The sequence below is a fragment of the Emys orbicularis genome, chromosome 25 (assembly GCF_028017835.1).
Source record: "Emys orbicularis isolate rEmyOrb1 chromosome 25, rEmyOrb1.hap1, whole genome shotgun sequence".
NCBI lineage: Eukaryota > Metazoa > Chordata > Testudines > Emydidae > Emys > Emys orbicularis.
In genome coordinates, this window is record NC_088707.1 from 14,024,470 (window position 1) to 14,036,879 (window position 12,410).

The 12,410-nt window shown below is 53.4% G+C and overlaps 1 protein-coding gene across 1 annotated transcript in view; it reads right to left on the reverse strand.

Moving 5' to 3' along the window:
* Positions 1–503: 503 nt before the first annotated feature.
* Positions 504–12,410, reverse strand: part of KIF18B (kinesin family member 18B) — a 29,079-nt gene continuing 17,172 nt past the window's right edge. The window contains exons 8-15 of the mRNA XM_065422708.1: positions 9,137–9,249; positions 8,483–8,618; positions 7,784–7,884; positions 6,074–6,291; positions 3,966–4,557; positions 1,826–1,939; positions 1,355–1,452; positions 504–610 (exon numbers count right to left, since the gene is read on the reverse strand). Of these exons, the coding sequence (XP_065278780.1) occupies positions 504–610; positions 1,355–1,452; positions 1,826–1,939; positions 3,966–4,557; positions 6,074–6,291; positions 7,784–7,884; positions 8,483–8,618; positions 9,137–9,249 (1,479 nt within the window). The remainder of the gene's footprint in view (positions 611–1,354; positions 1,453–1,825; positions 1,940–3,965; positions 4,558–6,073; positions 6,292–7,783; positions 7,885–8,482; positions 8,619–9,136; positions 9,250–12,410) is intronic.

Consider the following 12,410-nt stretch of genomic DNA (forward strand, 5'->3'; position numbering starts at 1 on the left):
GGCAGTGCTCTGCCACAGTTGCTCAGCTCAGGAGCTGGGGACGCTGGGGTGCTGCACGGCTCCAGTGCCAGACACCAACGAGGAGCTTTTGGACACGACTAGGATCTGGGCTGGGGAAGAGAACTGCTGGCAGAACACCCCATTCCAGTCTTCTCCTTCCACTGCTGAGATGAGGAGCACCCTGCAGAGGGGGAAAGGGCGAGGAGACACTTCCTCCTTTCATTGCTACACTGCCAAGGGAGGCAGCAGGATCAGGAAAGGCCTGAGGAGACTCTACTGAACAGCTGGCACCGAGGGGAGTGCTGCCCAAACGCCCAGGGAGTGGCAGCTCAGGGAACACTGCCACAGAAGGGAGGTGCGAGCCCAGTCTGTACATGAGGAGAGGGGGAAGATGTCCATGCTCCAGGCATGCTGGCCTTGTCCCAGGCCTGGTCTGGCAGGCAGCGCTAAACTAAAACAGCCAAGTGGCCCCTGGGTTGATGACCCTGGGGTCCAAGGACACTTCAGCAGAAAAGCTTCATGGCCTGGGATCTGGGTGCAGCCAGCATTTTTCCACCAACTACTTCTAGATCTGCTCTGCTCCTCTTGGCCAGAGTGCAGGAAGGACGCTCTGGAGGTGAAAACACACAAACAAGGACAATAAAAGCAGAGGCCTGAGCATCACTGGACAGGATCGCTGGCCCCTGCCGCCCCTCAGAGCTTCCCAGACCTGCAGCAAGCCCACACTTCCACAATGGAGCCCTGGAGCCCAGTTCCCACCCCCTGGCACCAGCCAGTAGGTCCCACATGCTTCCTTTATAGACGTGCTGCCCTCCTCCTCTTGTGCTACGCAGGCATGAAAGCTCAAGGGGCAGTGCCAGAGCCACCGCTCGGCACAGGAGGAGGAAAGGATCTTCTGATCCATGTTTCTATTCCCCTCCTTGCCACAGTCCAGCCCGCAAGGGCCCATGCGTGCTGCTCTTTGACAGACAGGGCGGGATTCAGTGAGGCAAGGCACTCTTTGCACCCTAGGGCTGAGCATGCTTTTGGGAACAGATGGCTGTGGCAGTGGGGGATGGGTACAGGCGCCCAGGGTGGGCTGCCTGGACACAATGGGGAAACACAAGGATTTGCATAAGTTGTCGAAGTTTACCTAGTCACTGCAACACTGGCATCTCAGGCAGCTCTTCCCTGTACCCCACCCTTGAGTAGAAGGGCCACTGCTCAGATGTAGCAGGGGAGGGTCATCTGGCACCTGTACTAGCCAAGGCCAGGCCTGAGCCCAGGGGTGGCTCCCATAGTGGCTGGAAGGCCCAGCCTGGGGGCCCTCCTTCCCCAGCCTGCCTAGCCAAGCACTGAGAAGAGACGGGGTTACCTGGGATACTTGGGGTCTGCAAGGACTTCACACTGCTGCTCCGGAGCCTGGCAATTCGGCTCTGGCTCCGCAGCCCACCCAGCGAGCGGGAGGCAGTGCTGGAACGGAAGGCAGGGCAATTAGCAACGCCCACTAGAGAGCAGGAGCCCATTTCAATCCCAGCCCCCAGGGCGGGGCTCCTGAACAGCCCCAGTCACTTCTAGGCTTTACCTTCATCCCCCTCAACATCAATCCTGACGCCATTTCCCCTGCCTCAGCCCTGGGGCGAGGCGGCCTGTTACTGGAGAGGGAGAGCAGTCAGGCTCAGAAGGGAAGCACAAGAACTGCATGCTCCAGTGGTCCCTCAGACAGTTGCTCCTCCATGGGCTTCCCTGGACAGCTGCTGGGGAACCAGAGAGGGAGGATATGGACGCACACAATCCACCAGCTGGTGATCTTGTCTTGGGCTGGCTGCCTCCAGCGAGCTCTCACCTCACAGAACGCCTTCTCTTCTGTCCCATTGCTTTAGAGACCAACGAGGATGGCTTCGGGATGCTGCCAGGTGGGATGGAGGAGCCCTTCATGGTGAACATGGGCACGGAGGCTCTGAATCCAATCAGATAACAAGTTAACACACGTGCACTGAGACACTCTCTCCTAGACAGAATCTCAGGCCCATCTCCTCTGGACTGTCATTGCCATTGTAAATATAGAAGAGTTCCTATAATGAAGGCAAAGCAGTGAATATAACAGGGATCGGCAACCTCTGGCACGCGGCTCGCCAGGGTAAGCCCCCTGGAGGGCCGGGCCAGTTTGTTTACCTGCCGCGTCGGCAGGTTCGTCCAATTGCGGCTCCCACTGGCCGCGGTTCGCGGCTCCAGGCCAATGGGGGCTGGGGGAAGCGGCGCGGGCCGAGGGATGTGCTGGCCGCGGCTTCCCGCAGCCCCCATTGGCCTGGAGCGGCGAACCGCGGCCAATGGGAGCCGCGATTGGCTGCACCTGCCGACGCGGCAGGTAAACAAACCGGCCCGATCCGCCAGGGTGCTTACCCTGGCGAGCCGCGTGCCAGAGGTTGCCGACCCCTGGAATATAATAAAGGCAAGCTAACCCTATGGGCTACACCATGGAGAAATGGGACATTAACTGAGACTACTGAGGGATTGACTCCATAAACAGTCAGGGAATTGGGGTCTCACTCACCAGCTAGATCAGGGGTGGGCAAACTTTTTGGCCCAAAGGCCACATCGGGGGTGCGAAACGGTATGGAGGGCTGGGTAGGGAAGACTGTGCCTCCCCAAACAGCCTGGCCCCCGCCCCCTATCCACCCCCTCCCACTTCCCGCTCCCCCCCCTCAGAACCCCCAACCCATCCAATCCCCCCTGCTCCTTGTCCTCTGACCACCCCCTCCCAGGACCCCACCCCCTATCCAACCCTCCCCCCCCGCTCCCTGTCCCCTGACTGCCCCGACCCCTATCTACACCCCCGCCCCCTGACAGGCCCCCCGGGACTCCCACGCCTATCCAACCCCCCCGTTCCCTGTCCCCTGACCGCCCCCCCCAACCTCCACCCCATCCCCTGCTCCCTGTCCCCTGACTGCCCCCAGAACCCCCTGCCCCATATCCAACCCCCCCTGCTTCCCACCCCCTTACCATGCCACTCAGAGCGGCAGGACTGGCTTATTGGAAAGCCTGGGAGGTGGGTGGGCACAAGCCGCGCAACCCGGCAGGAGCGGTGGGTCAGAGTGCTCCCCACACGGCAGCGGGGGAGAGGGAACAGCAGGGGAGGGGCCGGGGGTAGTCTCCCTGGCTGGGAGCTCAGGGGCCGGGCAGGACGATCTCATGGGCCGTAGTTTGCCCACCTCTGAGCTAGATGGATGAAATGCAAACCTTTATAACTAAAGTTTCAAGCAAGGCTTCAGCATCTATAGATTTGAGTAGGAGACTGAAGTCAGGCTTCCTGGACGCTATTCCTGGCTTGCACGGTGACCGTGGGCAAGTCACTACCCCACTGTGCCTCGGTTTCCCCACTGCTTCTTCTAGAAAGGGTATTCTGGAGTATCTACTTTGTCAGCAAGCACATTCCCAGCCAGCATTTACAGACCAATACACATTCGGTTTATACAACTCAGCTCAAACCGGAGTCATTTTTGACGTGCAGCTGCAGGAGGAGTCAAAATCAAGGTGGTACAATGGAACAGGCTCGTCATTCGTTTATCTGCACTTGCCAAGTGCCTTAAGACAGCATTCAGAGGGGAGGCGAGGTACTGCTGGATTCTAACAAGCCTTTCGAGCTGGACAAGCTGTCTGAAGAAGAGATTCCTCGTGGATATCGACAGGAAAAGACGAGGAGGAATGGATTTTTTAAACACTTTCCAATTCTCCATAAACAATGGAGTTAGACTGGTGTTGGTTCACAAATCTGACTGCTAGTTTGGGGGTATACGAGTCTCAGAGAAAGAATCCCCTTGTAGCATTTTGACTCAAAGCCACAGGAACATCCTACTAGTACAGATGAACCAGAAAATGAAATTGAGTAGAAGGCAGAATGAAATGAACCAGCCCAGTTCCCCATCCCAACCCAGTGAGTAGGCTACAGTGGAACTGGTAGATAGGAGAGTCCCAGTAGCACTAACCTGGGCATGAAGGAACCTTCGGGCTTTTTAAAGACGCACTGGACGTTCTCCCAGCCAGGGAACTCGGGGGCACTGAATTTCACAGGATTGTCCACACCAGATGAACAGCTGTCCTCAGCAAGGTCAAAGGTTAGATTCAGGTCTCGGATGGTCAGCGTAGCTGGAGTGCAACAGTTTTGGGCAGCAGATGTTGTCAGGGGCACCCGGCTTTTGGTGACTGTTGTTGGGCAGGGTTTTGGGGTGCAATAAGGCACTAGTTGAGCAGGTTTAGCTTCCTTAACAATGGGGGTGCTGTGACTGATTGTCACTGGAGGAGCAGCTGATTCATTTGCGGAGCCCCTTCGCCTTCGCCGGCCAGGAAGGGAGGATTTCCGCTGGCGCTTCGCCTGCAGTTTTGGCGTGGCAGGAGTTCCTGTTTTGGATGGGCTGCTCATTTCCGACCTCCTCCTCTTCTTCGTTGGCAGGCTGGGAGTCTTGGCTGAGGGACTAGGGACCAACACAAGCTTCTGCAAGGACCGCGTCACAGCCCTCGTCATCGGGGCAGCACGTTCTGTGGCAGGCGCACCCTGCAGCCTGGTGGCCAATGGTACAACTAGGAGAGTAGGTAAGTAGAGTGTTAAGAGATATAGCCACATCTCCCCCTATCCTCTTAAGTGCCAGCCCGTCCAGAGCAGTCACTAAGCAGTCCTACAGCGGAGCCTCCTGCATGCCTCCACCCCAAAGCAGGTATGAAAGGCCATGCTGGCACAGTCATAGCCATTAGGAGTTAGGTCTTCCGGGTTCTCCTTCTGGCTCACAGAGGGATGATGCCCAACTCCTCAGTGATTCTAAGGCATCTGTCACTGCATGGTGTGCCTGAGGTTGATGTGAAAACCAGCCCTCTGGTTTACAAGGAAGGGGGCTGCTAGCGGGCTGTTCTCAGGGAGGGGCACTAGACGTTCACATTTGCTGTCTCCCGTCCCTGCAATCCAGAGACCAGGCATGACACCCCTTCTACCCAAGCCAACCAAAACAACAAAGAAGTAAACATTACCCTGGAACAAGTCAACCTCAAGAGAACAAGTCTAAAAGAACAAACAAAAAGCCTTGCCCACCCAGACCAGAGTTTTTACTGTGAAAAGGGGGAGGTCCCTGAGACTCTGAAGTCCATTAGGCACTTTGGTATGGCTACTGATTTTACGTGGCAGGTGCCTCTGGAGATGGGTGGCAGTATCTATGAGAGACGGATCCCTAGGCCCGTCTGTGAATGCTGGTTCCCCAGGTTTTGGGGAGGGGTAGCCAGCAGCTGGAAGAGCTGTGGGGTCACTGGGTTGAGTTTTGTGCAGGCACCAAAAGCACTGAAGTCTAAACATAGAATTAAAAAGAAACCCTGTAAAGTCTCTAAGCCTCACTTCCCTGATTTGTAAACCCAGGAAATACTGACCTGTCATACAGAGAGGAGCCTTGTAGAGCCTCAGCTATACGGTGCTGGGAGATGGCTTACAGGGCTATGCCCAGGCTTCTGTGAATGTGATTAACCTGCCATATAAATGGCCACATCCACATTTTTAAAATTTGTGTATAATTGCACTGCTGGCTTGTTTGAAACAACAAGTGTCCCTGGCCCCTATTAGTTACAGAGAAAGCCTTCAAACATGAACCAAGTGTGACCAACGCCGCAACCTGCACTCAGAGCTCATCTGCCCAGAGCTGTAATGATTTAACTGAGCTTGATTTTAACCAGAGGTACTTAGCTGGGGGTAGAGGCTGTGCCACTGCACCAGGTCCCAGTGCTGCAGCCACTCAGTTGCCCACCCACCCTCAAAGTGCATTTGAGTTCATGCTCCATGTAGCCTGGGGCTACACACGTCGCACCCAGCTGTGCTCGAGCCTGCTAGGGAGTTTGGGCCGCAGGGGAGGCTAGGGAGCAGCACCAGAGGTCCAGGGCAGGCAGCCACTCCCACTGGGAGGGAGGCCAGTAGTGACCACCCCAAAGGGTGAGCCACTGCACAGAGCCTTCCAGGCTTCTCCGCCCTGTCACTCAGGCACACACTTCAAATCCTGGGGGGACAGCAGAACATAGGGGTTGAGGCCCAGCTGTTCGGGAGACCACACCCACACAAGCTCACCGTTAGCCGAGTGCTGCTGCTCCTCTTGGGCTGGGATGCTTTCACTGGTCACCTCGGGTCCGCCCAGAGTCCCAGCTGGCTCTTGACTCCTACCGGTTTCTCTTTGCACCAGGTATTCCAGTTCCTCAAACTCTGAGACCATGTCAGGGGTTAGGAGGTTGGCAGCCTTCAGCAGAAAGTACTGCCTTTGTGCAACATGCAGGACAGCAAGGACCAGCCTGGGATAGAAAGGGCCAGAACATGAGTTTCGCTAGAAGAGATTAACACTGTCACCAATAGGCTAGCGCAGTGTAGCATGGGAGGGATAGATAGCTCAGTGGTTTGAGCATTGGCCTGCTAAACCCAGGGTTGTGAGCTCAATCCTTGAGGGGGCTATTTAGGGATCTGGGGCAAAAATCTGTCTGGGGATTGGTCCTGCTTTGAGCAGGGGGTTGGACTAGATGACCTCCTGAGGTCCTTTCCAATCCTGATATTCTATGCCTCCCATGTCAGGTGAGAACCTGGCCCCAAGAACCAGTTAGTAAGCTGAAAATAGTGACTTCGACCTAGGTCTTCTGGGCACCGAGGTTCCATCACCAGCACCTCACACCCACATACCACCTACCTGCATTGGTTCCAGGAAGCACCGACACACCTTTTCAATTCCAGGTGTCCTCTTAGGGCCGCGCAAGAGCACAGACTGTTAGTACAAGGGGTGGCCAAACTTTACTGCAGTGTTGCAGCTTGCTGCCAGTCCAAAGGCTGCATCTCAGCTGTAAATGGATCGGGCAGTGGAGCCCAATCCAAGGCGGTAAGATCTGGTCAGACTATTTTAAGACTGCAATAGCAGAGAAGGAATTGCTGCTTGATGAGTTCACCAGCAACAGAACCTGCAGGTTGTCAACTCTATAGTCACCCTTTGGTTTCAGAGCTGGTATCAGGGGGCACTTGGGACTCTGGGCTGGGCTTTTGGGACCTCTGGTTCTTGGCCAGGCTGGCAGTGAGACTTTGCCAGGTTTTAAGTTAAATGCCCCCCTCCCCCAGGCCTCCCCCTGAAGAGTAACTTTCCCAAGGGATCCATTCTGGCAGGAGACTTAGGGCAGAGATCCCAGCAGACTGTTTCCTGGACCCACCCCAGGCACACCCTATAGAAGCCCAGGACGTAAGGAGAGCTTCCAGAGGTGAATTCTACTAGTCTGAAGTTCAGGTTCACATGCCATTTGCCACACTGGGAATTCCGACTCCGCTCTGCTGGCAGAACCCATATTACTGGGATTCCTGGAGAAAGGGCAGTTACTTTCCTACCACTAGTACCTTAGTATATCAGTTACTGGGGCTGGATCATTATTGTTCCTATGGCAGCTTTGGCACAGAAAAAAAGTCTTCCCTACACATGGTACATTGGCCAGACCTTGGTTTTGTCTCCCCCTGGAGCATTTCACAGAGATCACCCATTAGGATCAGGTAGGGGCATCCCATATGATCAGCTTCCAGTGGGCTATGGGAGGTGCTGCCTTTATAGGACAGGTAACTGCAGAGGCCCTGTATCCCTATGAACTGTTCCTGCCCCTTCACAATCCCCATGAGAAGCACAAGCACCCTGCAGCCTGGGCACAGCCTCACCCCAGTACTGCCGCACAGTTCACCTCACCACAGGAAGGAGCACGTCCCTTTCCCCTACGTGCACGTATGTGGGGGTGGCAGTGGGGGAGGTGGTGAGGGAACACTCACCTCTGGGTCGGATCCCGGGGCAGTCCCTGTAGCAGAGAGCTTGGTTTATTGGTTTTCTGCTGAAGATCTGTGGCATAGTCATGAAGTTCCTTCTCTGGCGTCTGAATTGATCACAAGGAGGGAACGTTAGTATCAAATGCTTTTGCTCAGTTTTGCCAGCTCCTGCCACTCTCACCTGGCGCAGGTTTAATGGAGGAGAGAGTTTACTAGAGAGCAGAGGACACAGCTTCAGCACACGCTGTAACTGGCCCCCCAGACAGTAACGTGTGTCGTGTAGATGGGGCTGTCCTAGTACTTTACAACAGAACCAAGCAGCATGAGAGACTAGTGGGCTGCACTGCACATCACACGTCCATTGAGCTCGAGACCTTGTACTGCAGTATGCACTGGAGAGCTCAGAACAAGGTGAATGGCCATCAGCGAGGTGTTCTATAGAGCCATGACCCTTTGGGGCTGAGCACAGCTTTGGAGCCGTCTCTTATCCTTCCCCATGATAATGCTCATCTTCCAAGGCCAAAATTCCCAGCTTCTCTACTCCCTTGCTGCTCACCCCCACCATAGTTATTGCCAGAGCCCTGCTATTCCTCGTCAGTGTCTCACCACCTATCCTGCACTTCCCCATACCCTGCAGCTGTCTCATTCTCGCCAAGTCTCCAGACCTGCCTGAGCGCTCCTCTGCCAACCAGCCCCTTCTCTCACCTGTTCCACTGCTCCCAGGTCCTGTTGCTGAAAGGGGGGTCTCACTTTCCGCTCCTGCTGCTGTATCACCATTTCCTGGTTACCCTTATCAGGGACTTCATGATCTGGAGACACCTCCTGTGCAGCCTCTGCTGACCTGTAGCAATGCAGAGGAAGAAGCAGCCATAACAACACGGAGACAAGCTCTTTAGGAGCAGTTGCCAGAGCAGATTTGGGTGAAAAGCTGCCGTGTTTTCTGCCACCACTCACAGGCGTCTCTGGGGAGCTCAGAGACCCTCATGGAGACCGTTATTTTACAGTCAGATTTTGCAAGTCTAGTCCTGTGCTTAGTCTGTCAAAAGGCCTTCATGGACCACCTTCCCTCTCACTTGTCAGTGAGTCACTCTGCCCATCTGGGCTTTGGGAAGCACTGGTGGGCAGACTAGGGCTTCGTCATACGCAGGAGTGTATGACTGACATGACCATGTGCTTAGCAAGTCAACAGGCGTGGCTGCATTCCAATCAGCTCTGCTTTCAGACACATTCTTTGGGATCCAATCAAGAGTAAAAAGAACCCTAAAAATCCTTGATGGGGAAGCCTGGGGGATAGGACGTAGCATTCAGCACTGTTCAGGCTCCCGGAAGGACAAGATGTTGATGATCAACGAAACGTACCTGAGCAGCTCCACCTGCCAAGGGGTAGACTGTGCCTGAGGAGCTGGAACCTGGTGGTCTGGATCCTGGGTGTTTCTCTCGTAAGCTTGGAGCTTCTCTCGCAGAGTTGCCACCTGCAAGGGAAATTCCACCCATTTAGATCCAATTTCCCCATCCATTCATGGCATTCGCTGGCAACTCCACAAAACTACACCTCCCTTCTGAGAGCAGCAGCCTACGCACTGCAGGAGAGACCTTGACGCTGAGGACTTGCTGTGTTCCTCCTTCGCTTGAGCCCCTAAGCAGCAAGAGACACCACATAACAGTCCCCAAGCATGTCTGCCACTTGCTCATGAGCCGGTAGTCATACTCCACTACAGAAACTGCAGTCAGGAGAAGTTCAATGCATTTCCAGGAGACCCCTCCCCAGCCCCCACCCATGACACTTGGAGTCCTTGGGGAGCAGCCAGGTACCTGCCCTTTATTCCCCTTCTTCCCCCAAGCAGTCTGCCAACCCCCCTGGATTCTGTGGCTCACTTGTATCAGACTGTGCAGCACCTTCAGGTCCAAGTGTTCCAAGGAGGTAGTTACCAGAATCCAGCCACTGCACTAGCCCCCTGTGTTGGTTTGACATTCAGTTCAGTCTTACTCTGTCCCGACATTTGTCAGTGCTGTGATCTGTCTAGCAGATTGCCAGCTCCGGCTGGAGCAACCGGGCAATTCACTGGTGTGGGGATAGCAAAGAAATGCTAAAAGGACATTGTGTGTTCAAGCCAATTCACAAAGGGGGATGTTATCACATTGCATTTACATGGCATATGCCCCCTAATTACATTTGCTCTAAATTCATGAAAACTAGCAAAATGCTGATGTTATTGTCTTCACTTACCTATAACCTGTTGTTTACTATTGCATTACATTATGTCAACCCCGTACGTAATTAACCCTAGATCAGAAGTGTATGTTAGTGAGAATTTACGTGGTGTGTAAACTGCATGAAAATTAATGAAGGATACTTGTATTGTTTTCACTTCTCTATCCCTATTCGAATGGAACGGCCGGCAATTGCATTCTGTAGGTCACTGCAGCTACATTGCTTGGGAATGCAAAAAGGAGAAGGGGAACTTCAGAGCAAGAGTCGTTGAGTTCAGCAATAGATACACAGCTAATTTTCTGTGAGCAAGAATCTATCAAGACTGGTTCAAGGGAATGATTCTGCATCTTTGAACTGGTTTGGATTCTAATAGGGTGGACTATTGAACAAGTGGGCAGAGATCCCCACAGTTATTCTGGGTAATGCTGAGAGACTTATTGAAATCTAGCAGCTCACTACATCTCTGCGATCATATTGGAATTACAAACTTCGACTCCCTGTGAATGCCTTTTACCTGCTTTAACCTCTCAATAACGTCCATTGCTTTTTCTTAGCTAATAAAGCTTTTGTTAGTTTACTAGAGAAACTGGCTGTCAGAGTGGTCTTTGGTGTGAGATCGAGTATCCATTGACCTGGGGTAAGTAACCGACCCCTTGGGGTTGGGAGTAACCCAATATGAGGTGATGTTGGTGTTAATAACCTTTCATCACAAAGTTCAGTTTGTCTGGATGGTAAAGGGGGGCTGGAGAGCCTAAGGGGACTGTCTGTGGCTCCATGGCAGAAGGCCAAGCGGAGTGCCCCAAGGGTCGGTCCTGGGGCCGGTTTTGTTCAATATCTTCATTAATGATCTGGACTTGGAGGATGGCGTGGACTGCACTCTCAGCAAGTTTGCAGATAACACTAAACTGGGAGGAGTGGTAGATATGCTGGAGGGTAGGGATAGGATACAGAGGGAGCTAGACAAATTAGGGGATTGGGCCAAATAAAATCTAATGAGGTTCAACAAGGGCAAGTGCAGAGTCCTGCACTTAGGACAGAAGAATCCCATGCACTGCTACAGACTAGGGACCAATGGCCAGGCAGCAGTTCTGCAGAAAAGGACCTAGGGGTTACAGTGGACAAGAAGCTGGATATGAGTCAACAGTGTGCCCTTGTTGCCAAGAAGGCTAACGGCATTTTGGGCTGTATAAGCAGGAGCATTGCCAGCAGATCAAGGGACGTGATCATTCCCCTCTATTCGACATTGGTGAGGCCTTATCTGGAGTACTGTGTCCAGTTTTGGGCCCCACACTACAAGAAGGATGTGGAAAAATTGGAAAGAGTCCAGCAGAGGGCAACAAAAATGATTAGGGGTCTGGAGCACATGACTTATGAGGAGAGGCTGAGGGAACTGGGATTGTTTAGTTTGCAGAAGAGAAGAATGAGGGGGCATTTGATAGCTGCTTTCAACTACCTGAAAGGGGGTTCCAAAGAGGATGGATCTAGACTGTTCTCAGTGGTGGCAGATGACAGAACAAGGAGTAATGGTCTCAAGTTGCAGTGGGGGAAGTTTAGGTTGGATATTAGGAAAAACTATTTCCCTAGGAGGGTGGTGAAGCACTGGAATGGGTTACCTAGGGAGGTGGTGGAATCTCCTTCCTTTAGAGGTTTTTAAGGCCCGGCTTGACAAAGCCCTGGCTAGGATGATTTAGTTGGGGATTGGTCCTGCTTTGAGCAGGGGGTGGGACTAGATGATCTCCTGAGGTCCCTTCCAACCCTGGTAGTCTATGATTCTGTGGTAAGACTGGTAGAGTGATCCAGCAGCACACATTTGTTACTGGCTTCGTGAAATCTAATTACAGAACACACCACTAGTTTTCTGACAGTCTGACCTGAGATTGGCACACTCAGTTGTAAGACATACAGTCTTACTTTGCCCCAATATTTTTCAATGTGTTGCAGGTTTATTGACCATTTGCCTTGTAGAAGAGGTCAGGGGGAATGTGGAGATTCTGGCAGCTGGCTGGGGACACTAGGAGCTTTGGGGATCAATAGGGCAGTTCACACTTCAGTGCCATTGTTTCTGGCTGTCCTGCTGCAGATTCAGGCAGGGAGGGCTACTGCAGTTACACGCCATTCACCTCTCTTCACAAACAAGGCAGAGAGTGATTCATTACTGGGTCCTGGAGCAAGTGCTGCAGGATCCCAGAATACCTGGGCCCCTGGATCTGTCCAGCAGCAGCGCTCTCATAGCAGCCCCAGAAGAGTCCATTCCAGTCCTCTGCTCTTCCTTAACGTAAGACACTGCCCACTGACTGGGCTAAGCAGTTCTCCGGCAGCACAGCCAATACCACGAGCCTATCACAGAACTCCTGGTACTTACAGTCCCAGAGTAGTGCTGGTCTCTGACAAGGGCTACAGACAGAACTGCTCACCAGCCCC